The sequence below is a fragment of the Mytilus edulis genome, chromosome 6, assembly GCF_963676685.1.
Source record: "Mytilus edulis chromosome 6, xbMytEdul2.2, whole genome shotgun sequence".
Classification (NCBI taxonomy): Eukaryota; Metazoa; Mollusca; class Bivalvia; order Mytilida; family Mytilidae; genus Mytilus; species Mytilus edulis.
The window spans coordinates 1026563-1053463 of NC_092349.1; the positions used below are offsets into that span (position 1 = coordinate 1026563).

Sequence of the window (26901 nt, forward strand, 5' to 3'; positions counted from 1 at the left end):
AATTTTACACATAGGATTCGGAAACAAGTTTTGAATAAAAATTTTAAAATCTGTCTTCTAAAAAATCCACATTGTAGCAATAATATTATGTACCAATTATTAAGTGAAATCATCTATTTGCAGTGTATTGCAAAAAACGAATATTGTGACCATACACACACTTTTCTATGCATAATCCTTACAAAATAGAATTGAGAAAGGTTAAGCTTGATTACAGGAGTGTTGACCTATGTTTTTATATTATTTTTTTTCAAATAGCAAAATATGAACTACATTTAAAACGAACACTAAATAAATATAATTTAAATTTGGATAAAATGGAAATATAAAAACATATTTGAATTTTTCTATACATTTTGCAAAAATGGATTTTAATTCGTCTTTTTAACTTCAAGTAAATCAATTTAAACGAACACACGTTGCACATATCCAGTTAATATTAAGTAAGACCACACATCTTCATAGAATAGTCCCATAATTGTTGACATGCTTTATCATCATGTGCTAGTTTATTTTCCCAGGCAAGACTACAATGACCGAAATGCTTCCCTGTCACAGAATTCAGAGATTCGTCAACAGCTGCAAAAATTGTTGTCTGAGCACCACCTGTACTATCTAAACTTATAAATCTGGAAAACAACATAGAATGATAAGTTTTACAAAAAATATAAATAAACAACAAAAATACCGAACTCCAAGAAATATATCAAACGGAACGTCTCATATTTATTAACGAAATTAAAAGCTCAAACACATCAAACAAATTCATTAAAAACAACTGTCATATTCCTGACTTGGTACAGGCATTTCCTTTTGTTCCTAGTTATTAGACAAAAGTTAATACATGTTTTATCCATATACTCAATGAATGGTATTCACCATTAATTTTAGTCAAATTCTGTCAACCTCTTATTGAAATTGATATAAGATATGCGTGTTTCTTTAACTTTCTAAACAATAAGATTTAACCCTGAATCTACTAGTTATATGTCAACCATTCACTTTTACACAACAAATTATGATTTTGCTATCATATTTTATCATGAGCTTATTAACAGTTAGCCTGCTGCATTTAAGAATTTTTTAATTAAAGTCCTTTGTTGTGTAACCGGCTTACGGCTGATTATTTACAGTATCTTATACATATACTCATACTACTAAGGGAAGCAATCTCGCTACAGTTGCATATATCATATATGTGACATCCATTGGTGGCCTTCGGCTGTTGTCTGCTCTATGGTCGGGTTGTTGTCGCTTTGACACATTCCCCATTTCCTTTCTCAATTTTATGGATAGGGCGGCAGGCAGTCATGTTTTAAAGATTAAAATAATGTCATTTTAATTAACAGTAACCATTGTTTACATAATGTATGACGACATACGGTGACTCAATCTGTTATGCAAAATTTTAAAATAAAACCTCCTAAATGATGACATTTTTCAATATGTAAATTTGTTAGTGTGTCAATATCATATACAGAAAAAATTACCTACCACAAAACTCTTCCTGTTTCTTTTGTATGTACAATTCAAATTTCACTAATATGATTACCTGAACAAGGGATCAACAATCGAATACAACTTCTCTGGTAAAATTGATTTTAAAGGTGCCATTAGAATATCTGTAGCAACCAAACCTGGATGAACGGAATTTGCTGTTACAAGAGTACCTGAAAAATATGACAAGTTTGTATGATATAGGAAAAGACAGAGCTGAAGTACAAAAGAAGTCTTAGAATAGAAAAGGCGATACTGCTAATTGATTATATATCGAAGCGCAGCTGTGACTTTGTACCCGTAGTCAATACCCTTATGATACAATTGACCGTTTCAGAAACTAAAGGACTATGGGTAATTCAATTCTTCGTACCCCAAAATGAAAATAACGTCACGTCATTGACCGAATTAAAATTGTTTATGACGTTTTTAACCAATCACAGCGCTTTGGTATATAATGAAAAATATTACCCAGAATTCATTAGATTCTGAAACGGTGAATTGATTGTTAATCTTGTTAGGACGGCACATTGGCGTCACCTTCGGCACACATATCCCCAAAAGGAGTAGGACTCAACCGCAAATGCTGATACGACCAGTTAGATTAGGACGTTGCACCCGATGCCTAGTGTTGGGACAGTGACACACTTTATGCACGCGACAAAAAACTTGAACCAACTTTTTAAGGGATCAATAGGTTAAGACAGTGTTTCAAGTAAAACTGCTACCATATCTTACAAATGCCATGGTTTTAAGTGGCAGTCTAAACTTAACGTGTTCTCGTCCTGAATATGCATGAAATACTTGCCACTGAATTTTTAACAAATAATAGTCTAATTTTAAACAAACTAACTCGTGACTACAACCACAAAATATTCAAACAACTTTACAAATAAGGAAATATTGCAGTTATTTTTTGATTCCATGGCAGAAGCAACAGTTTACATTTTTCAAAATCCACTAAAACAGGAATTGAACTCGGGTGTTCCAGAAGGGTCAGCAACGCCGTCTTAATTCTGTTTTAAAATACTCTCATGATCGAGTCATAGCCAGTGATGAAGATATCTTTCGAAAGTTGATAAGTTCTTTTCATTTAATACCTAAACTACCAAAATATAATCTACATATTTTGATATTTATATGTTCGTTTCGCTTAGTCTTTATTTTTCTATATTGTGTTTTGTGTACTATTGTTTGTCTGTTTGTCTTTTTCGTTTTTAGCCATGGCGTTGTCAGTTTATTTTCGATTTATGAGTTTGAATGTCCCTCTTGTATCTTTCGCGCCTCTTTTACACCTATGTATGGAACTATTTTGTTTTAGATATGTACTACTTTCCAGTATATAACGGTTCTTGTCTTTCCGAATTATTTTTGCAAAGAGTTCCACTCAAGCCGGTGCTAGGAGTCGCTTTAAACTTGAAGTGAGGGGAGAGTTGTTATTCTACGAGTGTATAAGGACACACTGTGACTTTCAGATGGAGAATAGCAATGAAAGCTGTTTGTCTTTGCTTTTTGTGTGTTTTTTTTTTTGCTGTGCATGTACAGAATTAGTGTCATGGATGGATACCCCAAATCTTTCGTTTCTCCATAAGTGAATGTTGTTTGATTGACATTTATCATGTTTATATTTTAACATGTTTAACGTTAATATATATACCTTGAAGGATTTTCGACAACCTCTTTGAATGCATAACATTAGCTAATTTGCTTGTGTCGTAACCAGCCAGGTCCGGATAAAGCATACCATCATTATTTGGACCTTTGTCATACGTAAGCGGTGATCTCCGCCATAAATGCCGAAGTGAGCTGACATTTATTACACGTGAATTTCTTGTCTTTTTTAAAAGGTCAAGTAAAAGATAAGTTAACAGGAAGTGTCCTAGATGATTAACCCCAAAAATTATATCATAATTCTGCTTTGTCTTCGGACCTATTGTTTTATAAGCCCATCCGGCAATACCTACAATGTTCAAATATACACGAATTATATAGGGTACAAACTACTAGTTGTTCCTGTTCTCTTGGCTAGTTATCATTCCTCAGTTCATACAATACAAATGAGTGTCATTATTTAGCTTCCGCTTTATAGGCGACCTGTTGTCTTTGAAAAATTGATTTCTTCATGCCCTTTTTATGTATGCCAGTAAGCTATGTATTTGAGAATACCATACTCACAGCAATGATGTTTAAATCTAGTTACATGTAACTACACCTGTCCTTGACAATGAACGCCTTACAACAATGAATCCGTTTTATAGTATACGCGCAGGCTATAAACGGCACCGGTATGGAGCATTACCAACATTTCATTGTAATGGAACGAAATCCTAACTTGATATGGTGTAAACTACATAAATATATTAAGTCAAAATTTTCAAGCATGACGTAAAAACTGTTGAAAACTGAATATTTTAGTGCATTTTCTATGTCCAAAGACCATTACTCTGCACAAAATCATCAGACAGGAACAAAATTCCAACTTGATCTGTAACTTGTCATGATAAAACTATATACTTATTATTAAAACAATATCTTCAATGACAAAAAAACCTACCACTTAATTCTTCAAACAATTTACCAAAGAAAAGGAAAAAAATCCAAAATATCATTTTGTCTTTTTAATATCTTAAAAAAATAACTTAATTCCCTTTGAACAGAAATCTTCTAATTAATAAGTATTTCATCAATTCAAATAGTCTGGAAAACTGATTTGCCGGACTGACAGAAAGACAGACAGACGGACTGACAGACAGGCAGATTGACGGAGTGCAAACCCAAAGTCCCCTTCGACGTCGTCGTCGGTAGGGGACTAAACATACCAACATTAATTTACACCAGACAGTGCTCAACCAGTGCTCAACCAACGACAACCACAGGATTATGTTTTTCTGGCTTGAAAACTTAAAATAATGTGTCAAGGTTGATATAAATATAAGAATGTGGTTTGACTGTCATGAAACAAATATCCATCACAGACCGAATAACGTCTTAAAATATTGAATATGTATGAAGGTTTCCGTTTTATGCTACTTATAATTGCTATGCTGAGCATGCAGCATTTACAAGTAGGAGTAAAGACCTGTTGGCTCTTAGTCAGATTTACATGTGTAAATGGCATAAATCTTAAATTCGGGTTTAAACAGGTAACATTTAGAGCAAAGCTACTACATTGAAACTGATTAGGCTATTACAAATAATTATTAAAGCCCAACAGTGTTTCTTAAACTCGGGTTATTTTTTAATTAGCATGTTGTCGTTTGGTATACATGTATGAGGAATATACACGTGATAGTATCTGTTGAACAATTGAATTACGTTACGTTAATTATATATGTATATCCAATCAATTAATACCTGAATTATTAATGAGGATGTAAAAAATTGTTCTGCAAATTGTCTGACAACCTCCAAATCCATAAGATCTAAGTACATGAAACGTACATTATCGTTTCCGGTTTTGTCTGTAAAAAGATAAATTAGTAAACAAGAATATAATGAAAATCAAGACTTATTCAATGCTCTTCAGCCTCGTACTTTATGTGACCTCTCTGATGAATGTCTTGTAGATAAAAAGCGTGTCTATCTGTTTTTTTTTTAAATTTAATAATGTTTATATGCCTCCCCAAATTTATTTAAATATATGTCCAATTTCGAATTATCTTAAAAATATATATATAAAATTTAATTATTCCTAGCCCATCACCATATATTATACCATTTGCTCAGGAACTTTTTTTAATTCCTATATATTGGATTTTTTTTTTTAGACAAGTGACTGTGGTCTTTTTGGTAATTTATACCGTTTTGTTGCTGTTTTGTTGACATGCATAGGACGCCTCCGGGTGCGGGAATTTCTCGCTACATTGAAGACCTGTTGGTGACCCTCTGCTGTTGTTTTTTATTTGGTCGGGTTGTTGTCTCTTTGACACATTCCCCATTTCTATTCTCAATTTTATTATGCATAGCATGCATCTCATTTACATGTTGTACTCTTATTGTAAAACAAAAGCGAACGTTATTTATTTCTACTCAGAACGTGGAAGATTTTGAAATCTACAATAAAAACGTTGGCATAAATAGAACCTGTCTTTCAATGATCGAGATAAAATAAACAAAACAATTCACAGTATTCTTAAAAAAATAAGATAGTTCTTTGTGCTTGGTTTCAAGGACACATTGGAAAATGTAGGTGCTCCAATATTATCATATAAACGATACCAGAAGCGATGAGAAATAAACAGACTCCTTACCGTAAATATTTTTAATGGTTTGTATTGCCTTTCTAACACACCCGGTCCCTTACCGTTAATCTCTTTAATAGTTTGTATTGCCTTTTCCTTGTTCCTGCTAGCTATTATCACTCTTGCTCCTCGGTTTGCCAAATCAAATGCGGTAGCTTTTCCTATACCAATATTACCACCTAATAAACAAAAAGTGAAATAAAAAGAAAGGCCTTAAGTTTGTTATTCGTGGATTATTGAATCACTTGATTTCGATAGTAGAATAATCGAGTTTAAAGTCCTCGCCTGAGCTCGAGTTTAAAAATTCGATAATTTAACTATATATATCGATTTGATAATTCCGATTATCTACTGGTAATAATGTATTAGTCCATATTTATAAACTAACATTTCAAATTCACCGTTTTTAGACACATATAACAGATTGAAGCAAGGATTTGTATAGTAAGACTTACTATACAAATCCTTGATTAAAGTATATAAATATGGTCAGGCGTAGCCTGGACATCTACCAACTGGCAGCAAATTTCTCGTGCTAATTATGGGGATGTCCGTTTGTCTGAGTGGGATGTAATCAGGACGTTTAGTACTGGTTCCTTGTCTTTCGCCACGATCGCCAACTTTGAAGAACCCATTTATTGAATTAATTGTTTGTTTTCGTCATGAAAATGCATGAAATATTTGCCATTGGCCTTAAAAAAAATATTTAAAAATCGATTAGCCGCTGTTTTGTTCATGGTATTATCTGTCTTTCCTCTTTTCGAAATACCATAAATCTTTAATATATCAAATAACAAATATTCATACCGTCGGACAACAAATATCTATTTTATAACAGTCTTATGGAGATAAAATTTATCATTACTTTTCTACCCTGTTTGCTATTTCTATTTGTATTACTGCAACATGCAATTACTATCATGATAATCTTTATTATTATTATTATTATTATTATTATTATTATTATTAGGTCTTTCTACTTTTCTGTGGAAAGGCCTATTGTATTTGTTCTGATTAGGTCTTTCCACTTTTCTGTGGAAAGACCTATTGTATTTGTTCTGATTATTATTTTTTTTCTTCCGCCAGATTTTGAAATTTTTGTTTCGCAATATTCCTTAGATATTTCTTATATTGTATCGTACAGTTTATGCGCTTTTAAATTTCACCCTGCTTATAAGCCGAACAAGTTTCTTTGAAAGAGTTATCTCCCTATTAACTGTTTATCATGTGATTGCATCTTCTTTGTAACAAAAAAAGATATTATCGACAAAATTCTTTTTACAAATTGTTCGTTACAAGTGCAAAATGTTTGCTAAATTGTAATGAAGATATGTTAAATTTGGTCTGAAACAATCTAATGGCATCGTATATGAGTTTTTGTGCTAATGCGGCGTAAAACAACCAACAATCAATCAATCTTATATGAGTTAGTGCCCCTGAAATGTCTAATTATAAGGTTAATTGATTATTACTTCAAATTGGTTCATTTTAAAGCCATATGACCATTTACAAAAGGTTGGTGACATAGGACCTTGAAAAATGACAACCGGAAGTGACCTTCAAAAACCGGAAGTAGCCATTTTTGCACTTAGTAGCATATGATCTCCTTTAATTATTTACCTCAAATGTATAAAGAAACCACTTGTTTATCGCATCAGTATGAAGAAACTTATGATTGGATGCCAGTTTTAACTTTGAGTAAACAGGACTAGCTTCTTTTCAATAACTTTGAACATTGATTTGGAAAGACCTTCCCAAACAAACAAAAATGAGGAACAAATCATGGTAACAAATGACAAACAAATCGTATAATTTCTTTGTGATTTGAAAGTGATAAAATTTTACATGCAAATGAGCTAACAAATCACGAATAAATTGCTTACAATTCATAAGCAAATCATAAACAAATTGTCAAGAAATTGTTTTGAAATCATTAACAAATCAGAACTAATTGCTTTCCTACTTTAAGCAAATCACAAACAAATTGTTTTCAAATCGTGAAGAAATTGTTATCAAATCTTTAACAAATCAGAAGTAAATCATATTCCTACCTCAAGAAAATCATAAACAAATTGTTTTCAAATTATGAAGAAATTATAAACAAATTGTTATCAAATCTTTAACAAATCAGAAGTAATTCATATATTCCTACCCAAAGCAAATCACAAGCAAATCGTAAATAAATTGGCATCAATCATCAATTCACAGATTATAAATTATTTACATCCAGATCCAAAATATGTTCTGCCCCTGAAACCCCCAAACTTTGAAGCGCAATTGTCTTCATTTTACCTTTTATTAATAGATACTCCTCTAATTATAAAAAGGAATACTATATTTGGTTGCGATTAGGGACGTATTGTTTCTCTCTGTGTAGGTTTCTCTTACTTTTCTCCCGAATATGACTATATAACGTAATTTGAAAAAAACCCATAGGCAACCACGTGTACTTAGTAGAATGATTTCAAATAGGTGATGGGTCTTAGTCTTGGGCCAAATCTGCTACATTGTAATATAGCTTTGTCCATTTAGCCCGGGATCTGGTCAGTAAACAACAATAAAAACATTAAACTTGCCAGTGAATTTTGTCTGCTGGATCGGGAAGCTAGTATTGAAATGAATGTTTATATCTGTTTACACATCTTTTACACTTCTTATTTTGAAAATTAATCATTACAGCACAAAATTATCATGATTATAACGCGATAATGCACAGTTTCTGAATTTTAAAGGTTATAACGTTTGAATAGTATTAGTTGAATATGTGAAATTATAAATACATAACTGAGATTCCTTACCACCGTCATCTTTCATAGACTGAATAAAACTCCTCATCTTGCAACCTTCTTTGTTCAGTTAATATAGAACAGTATTTGAAATTTGAATTTGACCTCAATCGGAAGTCAGAGCGATAGATAAACAAAGAAAATGTGAATGCATTAACATGAATTTTTATTCATTGTAGCAAATCATCAATGAATCACACCAAGATAGCTAACAAAGTTAACAAATCATTTTCAAATCATTTCATATGATATTCAAAGTTAACAAATCATAACGAAATCACACCATTCTAGTTAACAAAGTAAACAAATCTCTTTCAAATCATTCCATACGATATTCTAAGTAAACAAAATTAATCATAAAGAAATCACACAAAAAAAGAAACAAATTGCTTACAAATCAAACAATAGAAAGAAATCACAAAGAAATCAGTTTTAAGGAATTTGGAAAATTCTGATTTGTTTATGATTTGATTAATGAATCGCAAGCAAATGGTACTAACAAATCGCAAAAATCACGATTTGAATACGGTTTGAATGCAATTTGTTCATTTATTTTTCTGTTTGGGTTCTTTTGTTCTCTGAACAATTGGTTTTTATTTTTTATTTTTTTTTTTTCCAACAAATAAATATTCTTTATTCTTCAAATTGCTTGTTACATGTTTACTTCATTGTCCAAGCTTCAATAAAGTATCCCTGTGAAATACTTTCTGAGTATCCAGGAAAATACACAGAATATAATAAAATATAATAAAACATTATTTTTTATTCCCATCAATTATATCAATCTTTTTAACTTTATGAAAAATACATTTTGAGATACTGTTTTGTTCTCATTCATGAATCTTCGTAAATCCTTTATAAACATAGCATACACATCTAAAAATTTCAGTTTTTGCTCGGATACATAGTACGACTTGTAAATACAAAAACCTATAATTGTCAAGAAATAATTAAAACCGTTATACCCTTGATCTGATATTTTGTATGCAAATACTATATGTTTTGCTAATATCTTGTTTTGAAAATTCATTTTTGCTAGAAGATAATGTACTTTCTCCCAAAAATCTTTCAAAAATGAACATGTAATAAAGAAATGCAAATAATCTTCTTCTTTTGTTTTACAAAAATTGCATTTATCGTTCTCAGATATTTTCCACTTTAATAGTAGCTGCTTTGTAGGAATAATATATTGAAGCAGTTTCCATCTGAAAATTTTTAACTTATTTTCCTTTAAAATTTTAAATATAAAATCGTATACAAATGACATCTGTGGTATGTATTCTAATTTTAAATATCTTGTCCAAATGTTGATACCGATTGGCTTTATATATTTATTATCTACTAAAGTTTTATAGAGTATTTTATTGTTGATATCTTTTGTTTCAATTTGTTTATTTTGCCATCTTAATTTAACCTTACATATATTGATTATACTCTTAACGGAGTTTTCTTTTTATAAAACTTGCATCCATTCTTTTGGGATGCAGGATTTTAACATCTTAAACTCTGCAATCCAGTTTGTTTTATTAATTAACTTTTTTAAAATAAAACTTTCGGATAAATTTCCTTCACGATCGAATATGTCATTAATATAAACCAATCCACTTTTAACCCAGCTCGGGAAAAACAAGCATTTGTTGCGACATTTAATATATTTATTTCCCCAAATAATCTGTTTTCTAATATTAGAAAAGTGATTAGAAAATGTTGATAAACCTCCTCCTGTTTTAACCCAACTTGAAATTACTTGTAAATAAAAATCGGGTATTTTTGCAAGTCCATCTATTGATTTAATATTATCTAAATTCATGTTAAAAACAAGAAAGTTTTTACCAAGATTGTTAAAATATTTAGTAGGAATAATCTTCCAGTTCGGCATATTGGTTGTTGTTAATTTAGAGACCCATGAGGCTTTCAGTGCTGTAAAATAACTGTCAAAATCGATCATTCTTAACCCCCCTTTTTGGTATTCGCCAATAAGTGTGTTTCTTTTTACTTTGTCATTTTTTCCTTCCCAAATATATTTGAAACAGCAGCTTTCAATTTCTTTCAAGTAAATATCTGGAACTTTGCACGAAGTAGCCAAAAATGTAAATTTTGGTAATATTAAAGATTTTATGATCAATATTTTCCCAACCATTGTTAATTTTTTTTTTCCCATGTTTTAATTAATGATTTCATGTTATCTATTTTTGGTTCCCAATTTAACTTTTCACATTGAAGTTTATCGTGACCAAAATAAATGCCTAAAGCTTTGACAGGTTTGTCTGTCCGGCGTATGCCCTCAATCTTATCTACGCTGTTTTTAAGCGCCCCAATCCAAATTCCTTCTGTTTTATTACGGTTTAGCTTCAACCCTGAGAAAGAGCCAAATGTTTCAATTATATTCATAGCTTTAGATATATCTGATTTTGAACTACAAAACAGAGTTGTATCATCAGCTAATTGTGATATTTTGATGCTATGTGTTTTATTATCTATAGTAATACGAAAACCTTTAATGTCTGAGGTTTGCCTCAATCGCTCGGCCATAATTTCGACCGATAAAACAAAAAGTAAAGCCGATAAAGGACACCCTTGACGGATTCCTCTAGAGTTTTCAAAAATTTGGGATACCCATCCATTATTTATTACACACGTCTGTATTCCCTTATATAATGTTTCCACCCATGATATGAATGATTCATTAAAACCAAAATGTTTTAGAACACCTAACATAAATTCCCATTCCAAAAAATCAAAAGCTTTTGTAAAATCAACAAATATTATAGCCCCATCTATTCCGTTTGATTCTGCATAGTCCATTATATCTTAGATTTGCCGTAAATTAAATCCAATAAATCGATTTTTTACATATCCAGTTTGATCTCCATTAATTAATTTAGGAAGCAGTTTTTTTAGTCTCTGTGCTAAAACATAAGATAGTATTTTCAAATCTACATTTAATAATGATATTGGACGATAATTGTCTAAAGATAATGGATCATTTTTCTTGAAAAATAAAGTAAGAACACCCGTTCGTTGTTTATATGAAAGAAGTTTTTCCTCATGTCCCTTATTTAGAACTTTTACTAACACTGTTTTTAATTTTTCCCAGAACGTCTTATAAAATTCTAATGTTAAACCATTTAGACCCGGTGATTTATTTAACTTCATCGTGTTAATAGCTTTAGTACATTCATCTATAGTAACCTCCCCATCACAAATTTTAAAGTCATTTACATTTATCTCCCTTTCCATAACAGTATCACCTACATATTTATGCAGTAGATCTTTATCTGGGGCCGTGGTTGTATATAATATTTTATAATAGTTTTTAATCATTTTTAAAATTTGTTCTTGATTTGTTGTTACCTCGTTATTTTCATTTTTGAGTTTGTTAATAGATTTTTTTACCTGTCGCTGTTTTTCTAATCCCAGAAAATAAGGAATTATTCTTTTCCCCTAGCTCTATCCATTTCTCCCTTGATCTAATTTGAGCCCCCTTTGCTTTATATTCATAAATTGTGTCTAATTGTAATTCTAATTGTTTTATATTATTTGTAAGTGTTTCATCGTCGTTTAATTGTTCATCTCTGATTGTCGTTAAGTGTTCTAATTCGCTTTCTAATTTTCTTGTTGTCTCCCTTGATAATTTCGATTTTCTTTTACAGTATAAAATAGATTCGTCTCTAATTTCAACCTTTAGATTGTCCCATAATAGACGGATATCGCTACTGTCATTATTGATTAAACGATTTTCGAACTGATTTATTACTCTGTTGATTGTTTTTTTTATATTCAATATCCTTTAAAATAGAATTATTTAGTTTCCAGTATCCATTCCCTCTTTCTGAAGCCCCTGTCTTAAAGTTTAAAACTATCCCTTGATGGTCAGTCACTTTAATCAGTGCCGGTTTAATTTTACAATATTCAACGAGAGACTGAAATTCTTTTGCAATTAAAATTAAATCAATCCTACTAGCTTGTGTCTTATCCTTTCTTCTCCATGTAAACTGTTGTGTGCTTTTATGTAAAATACGCCAAATATCTATAAAATTATGATTTTTCATTAGAACTTTTAAACTATTAACAGGCTCAGAAAATTTCGTATTTTTATATTCCTATCTAAAGTCTTCAACATTTCATTGAAATCGCCGGCAACCAGAGTAATGCCTATAGAATTTTCTTTTATAAAATTGTTCACATTTTTAAAGAAAGAATTTCTATTTGTTCTATAATTTGGCGCGTAAAGACAAACTAAAGACAATATTACATTGGTTTTTAATTATTATTAATATCATTTTTATTATAACTAAATATTAGTGTTATCATTTTATTTTAATTTATCATTATCTTGTTTGTATATAAAGACACACACAAAAATACGTATCCTTCCAAGACGTCATTGAAAATATATATCATATTATGATCCTTAAGGAAAAAACAACATGTTCAATCGTTCAATTTTGAAGTATAAACCAGGCACGGTTGGTTTTCTGTTGGTATGGATTTGGTCCTCTATGGGCGTTTTTCAATACAAGCATATATTTCAGACCTAAAAAAAATGGAAAATCAACTTGTCTAAAATTTAATTTCAAGAGTTATTTTGAATACCTCTATTATAGACCTGTTTTTTTCATTTTTTGTAATACCACAAAAAATTAGGAGTTAAGATAACTCTGTTTTAAATATAAAAATAATAAAATTTGGAGATCTGTCAAATGAAGGTATATAAATATTTGGAAACTACATTACATCAAGAAGAAAACACCTAATATACATAAATTCATGAGTTCACTTATTGCCTAAATTTATGTTCTGCAAAAGGTTGAATAATCATCATCCGACTTCAGGAAATATCTGGCAATATCTTAATGTCTAGACATTCGCTTCTTGTCTAGAACTTAAGCTTAATGCCTAATTTCACTTATTGGTGCTAACATACACATATATTAGTATGTATTACAAAAAGATTCAAAATATATCTAGATAGACTGAAGATAAGTATTGTATTTCAAGATTTAGAATTAAAATAAACTCAATTTCAAAACAGAATGGTAGATTAAAAAACGCTATTTTTTTCGATTTTTTTCATCTTTGTTATTTTTCAACACGGGTATGTTTTTATTTAAGTATGTATTCTTCTGACGTTTCATTTTGTTGAAAACTCGTTCGGGATTTTTTTTTCCATAACATGTGATACAAGTGGAAAATATCAATGAATTTTTAAAATTTTATAATCAAACACAACCCTGTGAAAAAATTGTATATTTACGATGAATAGTTTTTAAGTAATCCGGTTTTCAAATTTTACGACCAATCGAGTCAGTCCTTTTATCCAAAATTAAAAAAAAAATGGGTACTAGAGGGTACTAGAAATGATTTTACAAGAAACATAGACATCCAATATCATTTTTGTCTATTCAAATTTCTTAAATATGTATTTTTTCAATCATTTATAACAAAAAAAAAATAGAATAGTATGTATTTTGTTTTTGGACTGCGAAAAATCAGAAAGGAGTAAATCCGGTAAGGACCGATTTTGGCCTCAAATTTCAGGTTCATCTTCCGAAGGATTTTGACCACGTTTTAAACACCCAAGTGTCTATTTCATTTAAATAAATTAGTTTATGTGAAAGATTTTAACTGATTAAGCTCAAATATGAAAAATCTACCAAATATGACAAAAAAATGTCACTTTTCAGATGTCACTTTTCAGTATCAAAAATGAAAGTGACCGCATTCGTAGTCACCCTCAACCTTGATATATGTTATGTATTATCATAAAATACAACTTACATTTCAATATTAAGAATGAACACAAATACAGCCACTTTCGTTTTACACGAAAACCGGCTAAAATTTAACCAAAATTGTGAAGATTTCAGTAATTTAGCATGACTTAATGGTGCTAGTACCCGATATATGTGCATTGTATTGCCAAAAACAACCCATATGTATGTAGCAGAAGCATTCTACTGTCCAATAAATAACTAAAAGTTAACATTTTATTAATTTTGAAAAACTGCTATATTTGTGCGCCAAAAAGGGTCTTACTGGACCTACTCCTTTACAAAATTAACAGAATGGTATATTTGACACAGACAAGCATCAAAATATGATAAAACTTAATTATATTAACACCTACCTATAGTATTTGAAAGGTAAATTTATTAAGATTGGTCCACTTCATTTTTATTGAAAGTATAAAAAAAAGTTTAATTGTCGAACAGTTATTTATTTCATGATAAAAGCCAAAAAATGGGAAAAAGTTGACTACAAATGGGAAAATCATCAAAATTTGGTATTTTCAAAGGATCGTAGCAAAAAACAGAAGTTCACCACCATATGATTTTTTCTTCGCCCATTTTGTTTTACAGACTTATTGACCCAAACATCAGGTTAAGAAAAAAAATAATTCTAGATATTTTGGCTCCTGAGAGGTGTACATCCTTAATGAAACATGTGTCTTATAATAATAAATATTTTTATCATAATAAACTATATTTATTTTGAAATACAAATGTGCATTAAGGTCAAGCTTAACTCTGCGATTAGAACCTCTAAATGACACGATTGTTCGCGTTTTATCTATTGAAAGTGAAAATGGGGGAAATTTTGCATACTTGTTGTTACCTTTTGTATTAAGCTGATTAAAGATGTTTTCTGTCTCGTTGCAATCACGTTCTGAAATTATTTGCAAAACATATGATACAAGTGAAAACTATCAATGAATTTAAAATTGTTATATTCAAACTTCACTCTGTGAAAACATTGTGTATCTACAATAAGTAGTTTTGGAGTTATCAATTTTTCAAATTGTACGACCAATCAAGTCAGTCCTTTTAGCCAAAATTTGAGAAAATGGGTGATAGGTACATGAATTGATTTAACCAGAATCTTGAACATCCAATATATTTTTTTTCTTTTCAAATTTCTTAGATATGTATTTTTTCAATCATTTATTAAAAGAAGTTGAAATAATATACATTTTGTCCTTAAAACTGAAAAAAATCACAAATTTACAAGATTGACAGCACCATAAATTTGGCACAAAAAAGCCTCAAGTACATTTAAGTTGCTTGGAATTACGTTTTTAGTCGACCTAGATAGAATGATTAATTTAAATTATAGGCCAGTTTTAGATAATATAGACAACACTTTGAAAAATGGTCAAAACAGTATCTCACCCCCTTTGGAAAGATTACCATTTTAAAAACTTTGGTCATAGCTAAATTAAATCATCTGTTTCTATCTATCCCTAGTCCAGATGAGAATATGTTACGTAATTTAACAAATAAAATGTATGCTTTTATCTGGGATAATAAACCAGATAAGGTCAAGCGAGATCTTTTATGTCAAGATTATTATAAGGGTGGTTTAAAAATGCTAAATTCAAAAGCATTTATACAGGGACTAAAACTTACATGGGTAAGACATCTGTATAATTCTAACTCAAAGTGGGTGAGATTAGTCTCTATTGTGGAGCAAATAAATTTTATCGAAATAAGTTATATTGGGCCTATTAAAAGGTCAACAAATAAATTTTGGCAAGAGGTTTTTGATGCTTGGAAAACCCTTAATCAAATTAGAAAACCAAGATGTATTGATGAAATTCTATCGTATTCTTTATGGGAGGTAGAAAACTTTTAAATTGGTGGTTCAAGAGTCTACTATAAAAACTGGGCAAATGCGGGAATTTGGACAGTACAAGATTTGTTAGATGACCAGGGCAAAGTTATGTCATTTCAAAATGTCCAACAATTATATCAATTTAGGCCAAATATTTTACATTATTATGGAATAGCACACTCGCATAATGAGTGGTTAAACACGATTAACATTGAAATAAAGGAGAAAAAAATTCATGCAATACTACCTTTTAACATAAGTATCTTTTTTGAATCAAAAAAAGGTTCAAGGGAAATGTACAAAGTATTGAATGAAAAATATGTTACATTTGCTGCAAAGGAAAAATGGGAGAAGCATCTTAATATGACTGGTATTAACTGGAAAAAAATACACACTTCGTGTACAAAATATAGTAAAAGCACTAAGCTTTGATGGTTCCAATATAGAACTATCCATAGAATTTTGGGAACTAATTCACTACTTTACAAGATGAAAATAAATAGCAGCAACATATGTACATTTTGTAAAGAAGGACCAGAGACCATAGAACATTTATTTTGGAGCTGTCCGATAGTTGCCAGTCTCTGGCATGCACTTAACATCTGGATTTTTGAAATGACAAATATTGAATTGCCTTTGAATATAATGATTATTTTATTTGGTATCTACGAAAATGTTAAATTGAATTTTGTTAAAAATATGATTATTCTACTTTCAAAATACTACATTTACAGAACAAATCTACAAGAAGTTTTGCCAAATCTAAAGGCTTTAAAAAACTATTTAAAGGAACACTTGAACTTAGAAAAATACATTTCATTTAAAAACCTGTCTGTAGAGGAATATAACAAATACTGGAGTCCCTGGGCCCCTATCATAGAATAAATAATAAATGTTAAAATTTGATTGAAACACCACTTATGTATATTGCAAGAACACATAAGATTTCAATGTTATAAGATATTTATTTATTTTCAACCTATTATTGCACCATCATGTATATTCAATTGTTGTTTTACTATTTAATACTTCCTTTGTGTGAAAATGTCATTCTGTATACTTTTGTTCATACATGTTGTGCTAATCTATTTGTTACAATAAAGAAAATTCATTATAAAAAAAAAAAAAGAAAAAAAAAGCCTCAAAATATGATAAAACTTTCTTATATTAACACCTACCTATAGTTTTTGTAGGTTAGAATTATTCAGATAGGTCCATTTCATCTTTATTGAAACTATGAAAAAAAGTTTAATTGTGGAACTGTGCTGCTTTTCACAATGATAGCCCAATAATAGGTACATGTTAAAAATCGATAAAAATGGAAAAATCATCAAAATAGGGTACTTTCAAAGGGCCGTAGCAAAAACAGAAGTGCAACACCATATGATTTTTTGTATGCCAATTATTATTTACAGTCATATAAACCACAAAATCAGCTTAAGAAAAGAAGTTTAATTCTATAAATGTGTTGGCTCCTCAGAGGTATACATCCTGAAGACCTGTGATACATTTTGTCAGAATCTTTTGACTTTTTCGTCATATTATATTTTAACATTTTTGTTTTAGATACGTAAATCTTAAAACTAGTTTACGCTGATATACCTGATCTTTGCTAAGCATTTCATATTAAATATTTGATATCCCCTTTATATGACAGCTTACGCTAATTGTGGATGTACTAAGCGAGGAGGAATATGTTCTAATTCCGCGGACTGTCCTACAACTGGAGGCGAACAAGTGAAACTAAAAGTAAACTGTCGTCAAACAAAGGCGTGTTGCAAGTGTACCGGTAAGTATCTTCACCAACTTAACTACGAAAAACAAGTGACTTTCATTGTGTATAAGAAAGGGGGTTTATCCGTATAGAGGGTTAAAAATCCTACACATATAAACCTGTACCTATAACTTAGCCCGAACCCTGTTTTCTAATGTTTCGTTGTTTACTGTCTTTACTTATTTTGTTATGTTATAACATGTTCTCACTCTCCACTTTTTTGTATGAATTCACACATTTTTCCAGTGCGCATATTTATTATGATTTTGCGCATTATAAAGGTCTTACATAGTTATTAATATTCTGTACCGATTAAAACATTGTTTTGAAAGAACTTTGTCACATATTCTTTTATCACGCATTTGGTTTTTGTCTTATTATAGAAAATTATTGACATCCATCTTCAAGCTATAAGCATACCAGCATTTTTGCTGGAATCTTTTGCGTTTAACTATATTGGCGTATTTTTTCTCTCGCAAGCATGATGACATAACTCAATTTATGTTTAGTGCTGTACAGACGTCGTAAAGAGTTATAATTAATGTTCACCAACTTAGTATCTTTACCAGTTTTATGTGTCAATCTTTGATTATATTTTCAAAAGATATGTGCCCAGAAGGTTCATCTTGTATTCCAAGCAACTCTACTTGTGATGATGGTAATGGAAAAGTGGACTCTTCATTGTGCTGTGGTGATCAAGTTTGCTGTACATCATGTAAGCTCGACTCATATGAAATAGAAAATTGTATTAACATGCATGGTCTCCTTACTTAACTGATAACAATATAAAATTTTAAAAAACTATAACAAATACACTTTTATTATTGTAACTGCAAATATTTTACAAAATCTTATATTCTAAATATTTGTAAATGAATACAACTAAAAAAGAAACATCGACACAACATGTTTATTTTATATATTTTGTCCAACCCCGTTCTAGTGTGGTAGTTTGTAAAATATTTGTTATAAATTCTTGCGAAATATTCTAACCGAAATGTATCAACAATTTCTTGACATGAGCCTTTATGTCTGCCTCAAATAAAATATGCATTCGATGTAGAGAGGAGAATTTCCAAGACTATGACAGAATTGTGAAAAACTCAACCTTCAAATAATAGTGTAGAAAATCTATTTTAATTAAAAAAATTAAATTGAGAAACTTCTTTTTTCATATTTCACCTTCCTTTCAAGTGAACAACATATAGCACTGAAACCCGAAAAATATTCCAGATAGCGAAAATACTTGACGAAATAATATTTAAATGTTGTACTTAAATAATGCATGCTTAAATGAAATTATCAAGGAACATTAATGTTATCGATATTGCTTTTATTTGACAGGTTTTGAGGCTTCTTGGTGCAAAAGGAATGGCGGTGAAAGCGCGTATTGTCAGGATTCATGCAATGATGGAGACGCTGTTCTAACCCTGCCTTGCTGTGGTCAAGCCTGTTGTCGTCCTAGATAAAAATAGATTGGTTATTATTTTGTTCCTTAAGCAAATCCTAAATAATCATAGTTACTGTCAATTCAGGGGTTGTGAAGTAGTTATCAAAGATATAAGGATTATAAGTTTGTACGCCAGACGCGCGTTTCGGCTACATAAGACTCATCAGTGACGCTCATATCAAAATAGTTATAAAACCAAACAAGTACTAAGTTGAAGATCATTGAGGATCCAAGATTCCAAAAGATTGTGCCAAATACGGCTAAGGTAATCTATTCCTGGGATAAGAATAGCCTTAGTTTTTTTTTCGAAAAATTCAAAGTTTTTTGTAAACAGGATATTTATAAAAATGTCCTGTTGTTAGAAAAATCGTTCGACAAATTCCTAAACTTAGTATTGTTTTATATCCTGTTTTGTTATGGACTTATGTGACTCTCTCAGTTTTTGGTATATACCTTGATTTGTCGTCTTAATCGTTTTGGAATTATTTGCGACTGTCATACAAGTGATAGTTTAAGCTAGCTATAAAACCAGGTCTACATCAGAAAATGTCTCATCCAAGTCAAGAATATGACATTTGTTAATCATTCTTTTGATGTGTTTGATGCTGTATTGATTCTTTTGATGTGTTTGATGCTGTATTGATTCTTTTGAGGTCGTTATTTTAGTTATTTTGCTTAATATTTGAACATCGATAAACTACTCTTGCTGTAACTTATCATTTCGCATTCAAATGTTCAAATCAGGTAAATTTTAAATATATTTAATTTCTTATAATATTATCTTTAACGACTCATTATATAATCAGTTAAGTATTCTTGAATTTCTTAAGCTTAAACATCATGTGTATATAACCCTGTGGTATGTACTTTACTCTCTAGACATAACTCAGGTATTTAATTCAGTTGCAAATATTCCTTCGAATAAATGAATCAAATATCAAAGAACAAAAATGAAAAATCAACTTATGTTATCTTAGTTACCAACAAACAATTAGGACCGATTGGATAACATTTACCGGAGTGGAGAACGTCTCAATTACATACAGTATAGACGTCTCAATTACATACAGTATAGACGTCTCAATTACATACAGTATAGACGTCTCAATTACATACAGTATATACATCTCAATTACATACAGTATAGACGTCTCAATTACATACAGTATAGACGTCTCAATTACATACAGTATATACATCTCAATTTCATAGCGTTAACAGCAGTGGTACATGTCTCAATTGCAAATCATTTACCGCAGCGGTGACGTCTAAATTACTTAGCGTTTACCGCAGTGGTATACGTCTAAATTGCAAAGCACTTACCGCAGTGGTTACGTCTAAATTACTAAGCGTTTACCGCAGTGGTATACGTCTCAATTGAATATAATTTACTACAGTGGTATACGTTTCAGAGATAATGTCAAATAACTAAAGTTTCTTTTAGGATCGTGTTTTTGTTTTTTAAATAGGCTTTTTAATTGACCGGAAAAGTACTTTTATTCGTGGCGTACAATTTTCGTGGTTTCCGTGGATGTTTTTATCCCCGAATTTAAGTGTCCAATGAAATAAAACAATCTTTGTTCAAATCAAGGCATGGAAAGATCCCCATGAAAGTTTGATCACTGATATGATCTAGAGAATATATTGAATAACCTCGAATCTGAGAATACTTTAATAGAAGTCACTGAACTACAACTACATGCAGGATTATACCCATTTCATCTTTAATAACCTAAACTGTACAACTTTTGATCTTTTAATTCTCATAGTAATATTCTTTTTCGATGAAAGTCAGATTTCCGGTATTTATATGCTAGTATGATAAAATGTTCATTTTATATCCTCAAAGTTCTCGTACATATGGACAATAATAATTTCATGCTGGGCTTGATTTTGATAAGATTTATTTGACAATTGAAGATACGTTTATAGCATTTATTTATGATACTGATTTCTTTAGGTTTTTTATGTTTATGGCCTAATTAACACCTTTGATGGTCCTTAATCTGATGATCACTTTATCTTAGGTTAATTAGTGTTGTCAGTACGATTTACACGGATCAATGTTAACTTTGCAATTTCCTTTAATCTATTTGTAACCTTCGTTTCTAAAGGTTTTAATTTTTCAATATTTGTTTTTTAGAAAACTAAAATCCACGAATTTAAAAACCTTATTCACTTTTAATGTCATTCTTAAAGGCGTATATTTTTTTTTATATTGTGTACTAGTCTATTATAAGCAAGTATATAATTACGCTATTAACATTTCTTCTGTTTTCAGGGGCTTTAGGAAAATAAAGATGTTAGAAGAAATGATGTTTATGAGAAGATACTATATGAACCTAAATGAAAAATAAAATAATAAAACATAGCATTACAATTGAGTTACTTTCAGTCTATCTTTTTGTTATGTGTTTCACATACCAAATGAAATTGAGAAAAGAAATGGGGAATGTGTCAAATGTGCGACAACAACCCGAAGCATGCTACATAAGAGGCAAAATATCTATCCCATAATCTAAGCGCACCAAGAAGATTTTGCATAAAACCAGGAATTCCAATCACCGATAATGAAGCCTAGCTGAAAACCCATCTTCTAATCCCCTTGTTATTAACATATTTGTATGATGTATCAGTAACGCTTTCTATTGATATGTATATACAAAACCTGTCAAAAGATCCCCTGAGGAGTAATTGCTCTTTAAAGACAATTTTTCACAATGTGTTCATCTAGTTTGATGACCTAATCTTCTCATTTGAAAATGCTCAATCAAATTCAGCAAACTGAATAATTAGTTACAATTTAGGGCATTTTCCAAACAATGGCGTCATCCAAAGAAATGAAAAAAACGTGCAATAACTTTTTTTGTCCTCTGGTATAGACTTATGATATTTGTTACATACATATATTATAATAAGAAGACGTCTTACATTCCACTGTTGTGTTAGTATGACCTTGATATTTGACCTGAAGGTTAAACAATTCAAATTAGAAAGCTTTTGTCATGACCTTAATTAAACAGGTTGGAGTAGGAATATAATTTTGCGATATCAATGGTGTAGAAGACTATTTTCTTTCATTTTAAGCTTGTCGCTATTAGTTTTGGGTCATTATTTGTTTTAAGTTGCTTTTAGAAAATATCTACTTCTGATAAGACTTCGGATTCGGCATCAATAGTAAAAAAAATCCAAAATAGGATAAAATGAAGCATGTATTATATTAGTTAGTTCCCACTGGTTACGTGTGGTGGAATACCTGTGTGTTTACAATTAAGGTAGTGGGTTTCAAGTCATTACTAAAATTTAGTAGTCTCATTGTATGAAAGTAAATATTTCGTTCATGCGGAAAGCACATGACACAGACATTAACAACTGTATGTCATCGTAGGGCCTTCAACAATGAGCAAAGCCCATACCGCATAGTCATTTATAAAAGGCCCGACATGAAAATGTAAAACAATTCAAACGAGAAAACTAACAGCCTTATTTATATAAAAAAAGAACGAAAAACAAATACGTAACACATAAACAAACGACAACCATTGAATTCCAGGCTCCTGACTTGGGACAGGCACATACATAAATAATGTCGCGGGGTTAAACATGTTTTTTTCTGGCCTTTTACGTTGGTTTATCGTGTTTTTTACCTCGTGACGTACCTACTTAATAAGGAAAAGGCGTTACATAATAAGCAAAGAATTTGCAATACAAATACCTATAATTGGCCCCACCAAGTCCAAAGGTCAAACAAATACGGGTTCGCATAGTCAATATTTGCGTCTGGTTATCAGACAGGCGGGTAGGGTCGATGAAAACTGTTTTTAGTTAATGTTAGCACAAGTAAGATAAGGATTCATGCAGGTAAAGGAACCCCAAGCGTTTGTTCGGACCAATATATATCCCTATTGCGGTGTTGAGGGAAGTCCCCACACCCGCGATGGGTTATTTTCATAGGTTGATTTTTTGGTCTTTGCGGTCAGTTTGTTGTTTTTCGTCCCCAAGACGGGCCTACTTTTTAAGGAAAAGTCATTTTATAGTTAGCTGAGTCTTTAAAGTTTCGAATGGCACCACGTATGGACATACAACAGGCCTGTTCGTTTCATAAGTCAAATAGATTCGGTGTTGGCATAGTCAATTTTGGTGTCTGACTATCCGCCAGACTGCTAGGGGTGGATTAAAATTGTTTTTGGCTCACGTTCGCATATCTATTAATAAATAAGGATTTAGGCAGGTATCAGGGACCCTATGCCAACGTTTGACTTATACTATACCCCTTCTGCGTTATGACGGGGTTATTAAAGAAGAAATGTCCTGAAATTGTTAGCCAAGATATTTGAGTTGCGAATGGCACCATGCATGAATCTATTAAAGGCCCCGCTAAGTCCATATGGTAAGTAGATCTGGTGTTGGTTTTGGACAATCTTGGTATGTGTATAACCGACAGGCGGGTAGGAGCTGATTAAAAATATTGTTTGCCTACGTTCGTATAGTTAATATCATGAAAAGATTCAAATAGGCAACAGGTCCAGTAAGAGTACTTACGAGCTAAAATATACCCATATGACAAGCCCAAACAGACCTGGGGGAATATATTCTATCTCATGGGTATTTTTCAAAATTTGCTATTTCTTCAACTTGCATGGTTTATTATAAAGCCATATGACCCTTTACCAATAATTGGGTGACATATGACCTTGAACAATGACAACCGGAAGTGACCTTGAAAAAACCGGAAGTAGCCATGTTTGCACTTTAATTATGGGAAAATATTCGGAATCTATATATTATGTAATTTGAATACATTAACCGTTCACTAAAGACAGGAAGTGACTTTCAATAAACCGGAAGTGGTCAACTATCTCGTGAATTACACTCAAAAGTATAGAAACTATATAGTTTTAAATCAGTGTGAAAGAAGCTATCATTTGAGACCGGAATAGTCATTTGCGGCACTGGAAAAAGCACATTATCTCTATTACTTTACTCAAAAGTATATAGAAACCACTTATGTATTGCATCAGTATGAAGAAACTGGTGCTTGGATGCCAGTTTTAACTTTAAGTAAACAGGAACTACCTTCTTTTCAATAACTTTGAAAATTAATGTTTTCAATTATTATTATTTTTTTTATTCTGCCAAATTTTGTTCTTGCGATAAATATATGTTTCACAATATGTCGCTTAGATATTTCTAATAATATCAGATTATTACATGGCATTTTTCATATCGCATGTATTATCAGCCCTAGGTTCAATATCAGCCCAAGAGCCGCATGGCTCGAGGGCTGATATTGACCGAGGGCTGATAATACATGCGATATGAAAAATGACATGTTATGATCTTTTTATCATATGCTTCAACAGTAGAAAAAAATAACAGATTCATATATTGATCCTTCTACGTGGTTCCCGAAAAGAAGTTGAAAGAGTAAAAAGTTCACCGACGTCGGACCCAAAATTTGATAGTCAATATGAAATCTTTCTATCATATGCCTCAACAGAGAAAAAAAAACACATTTTGATATGGACGAATCGACAAAAAAATAATTCAGCAATATACATAATGAACATTGTTTGGAAAAGTCAACTTTTTTAAAGTAACTTTCTAAATAAAGTTTCAGAAAAGCTTAAAAAATGCATTTATTTAATTTTTTTTTTAATTTTTTTTTTAATACAATTTAATTATTTTACACAATATACTTCCAGTATTCAAATAATTGTTTTGTACACTACTTTGTAATGTTTTTCACTGAAAACGTAGCATTGAGGTGTATTTTCCGGAATTTGCCGAGTATCACCGGAATGCCATGTGATAACGTTACGGAAAGGCATGTGATAACAATCGAAGCATGTGATAAACTTTTCATATCAGCCCGCTAAGCACCAATTCGAAAAATATGGAAAATACTTTAATTTAATGCTATTATCATACGGTAAAAATCATATGTTATTTAGTCTATATGATACTATATCATACAGTGCATAATCTTTCATATTTCAGCCTGCTAAGCTGCACAATTTTCTTTGTAAGAGTTAATTCCCTATACACTGTTTATCAAGTGTGCATCGCATGGCCTTCATAACAAACAAAATATATCGACAAAATTCTTTTTCTAAATTGTTCGTTACATCCACATATATTTTTGGATAATTTGGATCGAAATGATTCCATGAAAGTTTATAGAAGTTATCTGCCTTTACAAAATAAATTTCTCGGTATTTTTTTCCTCGTAGACCGTTAACCGTATAACCTTTATTAATTTATTTATTTGAGGCACTTACATTCTAACTGAAAAATGAGGTCAAGATCAAAGGTCAAGGTCCAATCCTCAATTTGGATATTTCCTTTTTTTGTATTTTCTCCGACACTTTTAAAGATGTATGTATAAGAACAAGAGGGAAAAATGTTTGCTTTATTGTAATTAAGATATGTTACATTGGGTTGAAACCCTCTAATGGCTTCTTACAAGAGTGCCCATGAAGTGTCTTAATATAAAGTTAGATGATTTTTTCTTCAACTTGGTGCATTATGAAGCCAGATGATCTTTAACAAAAGGTAAGCAGACATTTGACCCTGACAAATGACAATAGTAAGTGACCTTGAGAAAACCTGAAGTAGCCATGTTTGCACTTGTTTATGGAACAGTACTTAGAATCCATATATTTTGTAGTTTAAGACTAGGAGTGACTTTCGATAAACTGGAAGTAGCCAATAATCTCCAGGTTTACATGCAAATGTATACACAAACTTTATATTTTGGAATCAGTGTGACAGAAGTTATCATATCAGACCGTAAGTGACATGCACCAGAAGTACCACATTGTCTCCTTTACTTCGCTCAATAGTCTATAGAAACTATTTATTTATTGCATCAGTATAGAAAAATATTATGATAGAATACCAATTTTAAATGAGAGCAAACTAGAACTATTTTTTTTTTTTGTTAACTTTGAAAAGTTGATGTGGAAAGACCTTGAATTGTTCTCTGAACATTTAAAAAAGATATTTATATCGGGATAGTAGACAGGTTTATTTAAATGCACGGTTTATTGTGGCGTTGCATCCGTTTTATAATAAAACACGACATTGAGTAACAATCAGAAACGTTTTGTTCGGATAACAGATGAAGAAATCGATGATATGCCACAAGTGTAATTGCCACAAGTCAAAATAGTCGGTAAGATAAATTCTTTGGCACTGTTGACCTACTCCAATATATATATTCTAGAATTTTACTTCAAATATCCAACCTTGCCATGCTGTTTTATAACAACTTCATACTTCATCTATATAAATTAAACAATATAACATATTGAATGCAGTTCATGTTTCCTTGGTATCATTTTACTTGTCCGTGAAGGGTGCTATGTCTTCCCATAGACTACAACTTTGTGCCCGCGCGCCCTCTCATTGTGGCGGTATAGTACATAACAATCTGAGTAAATATGCATATTGCATAACATTTTTCTGAATAAGTAATCAATTTGCCACCAGATGTAAAACAAATGTCAATCAGTGTGTGTACTTTAATTTTCTATT

The 26901-nt window shown here is 31.0% G+C and overlaps 1 protein-coding gene and 1 long non-coding RNA gene across 2 annotated transcripts; one reads left to right on the forward strand and one right to left on the reverse strand.

Annotated features, from left to right (window-relative positions):
• Positions 1-125: 125 nt before the first annotated feature.
• Positions 126-8573, reverse strand: LOC139528981 (retinol dehydrogenase 12-like). Its single transcript, XM_071325223.1, has 7 exons — positions 8537-8573; positions 5801-5917; positions 4852-4958; positions 4561-4681; positions 3155-3457; positions 1553-1670; positions 126-629 (listed from the first exon to the last, which is right to left on the reverse strand). Exons 1-7 carry the CDS (start codon positions 8571-8573, stop codon positions 440-442), a joined length of 993 nt encoding a protein of 330 aa, XP_071181324.1. The 3' UTR covers positions 126-439.
• A 9225-nt stretch (positions 8574-17798) lies between these two features.
• LOC139525927 (uncharacterized) lies at positions 17799-21736 on the forward strand. The gene is made up of 4 exons (XR_011665049.1): positions 17799-17927; positions 18517-18627; positions 19257-19391; positions 21644-21736. It is a non-coding gene; the product is annotated as an uncharacterized lncRNA (long non-coding RNA).
• Positions 21737-26901: the final 5165 nt, after the last annotated feature.

Coding starts and splice junctions, on each gene's coding strand:
- LOC139528981 (XM_071325223.1), bottom strand. CDS start 8,573: ATGAGGAGTTTTATTCAGTCTATGAAAGATGACGGTG. Junction 5,918..8,536: donor GTCTATGAAAGATGACGGTG/GTAAGGAATCTC, acceptor TTTGTTTATTAG/GTGGTAATATTGGTATAGGA. Junction 4,959..5,800: donor AACTATTAAAGAGATTAACG/GTAAGGGACCGG, acceptor ATCTTTTTACAG/ACAAAACCGGAAACGATAAT.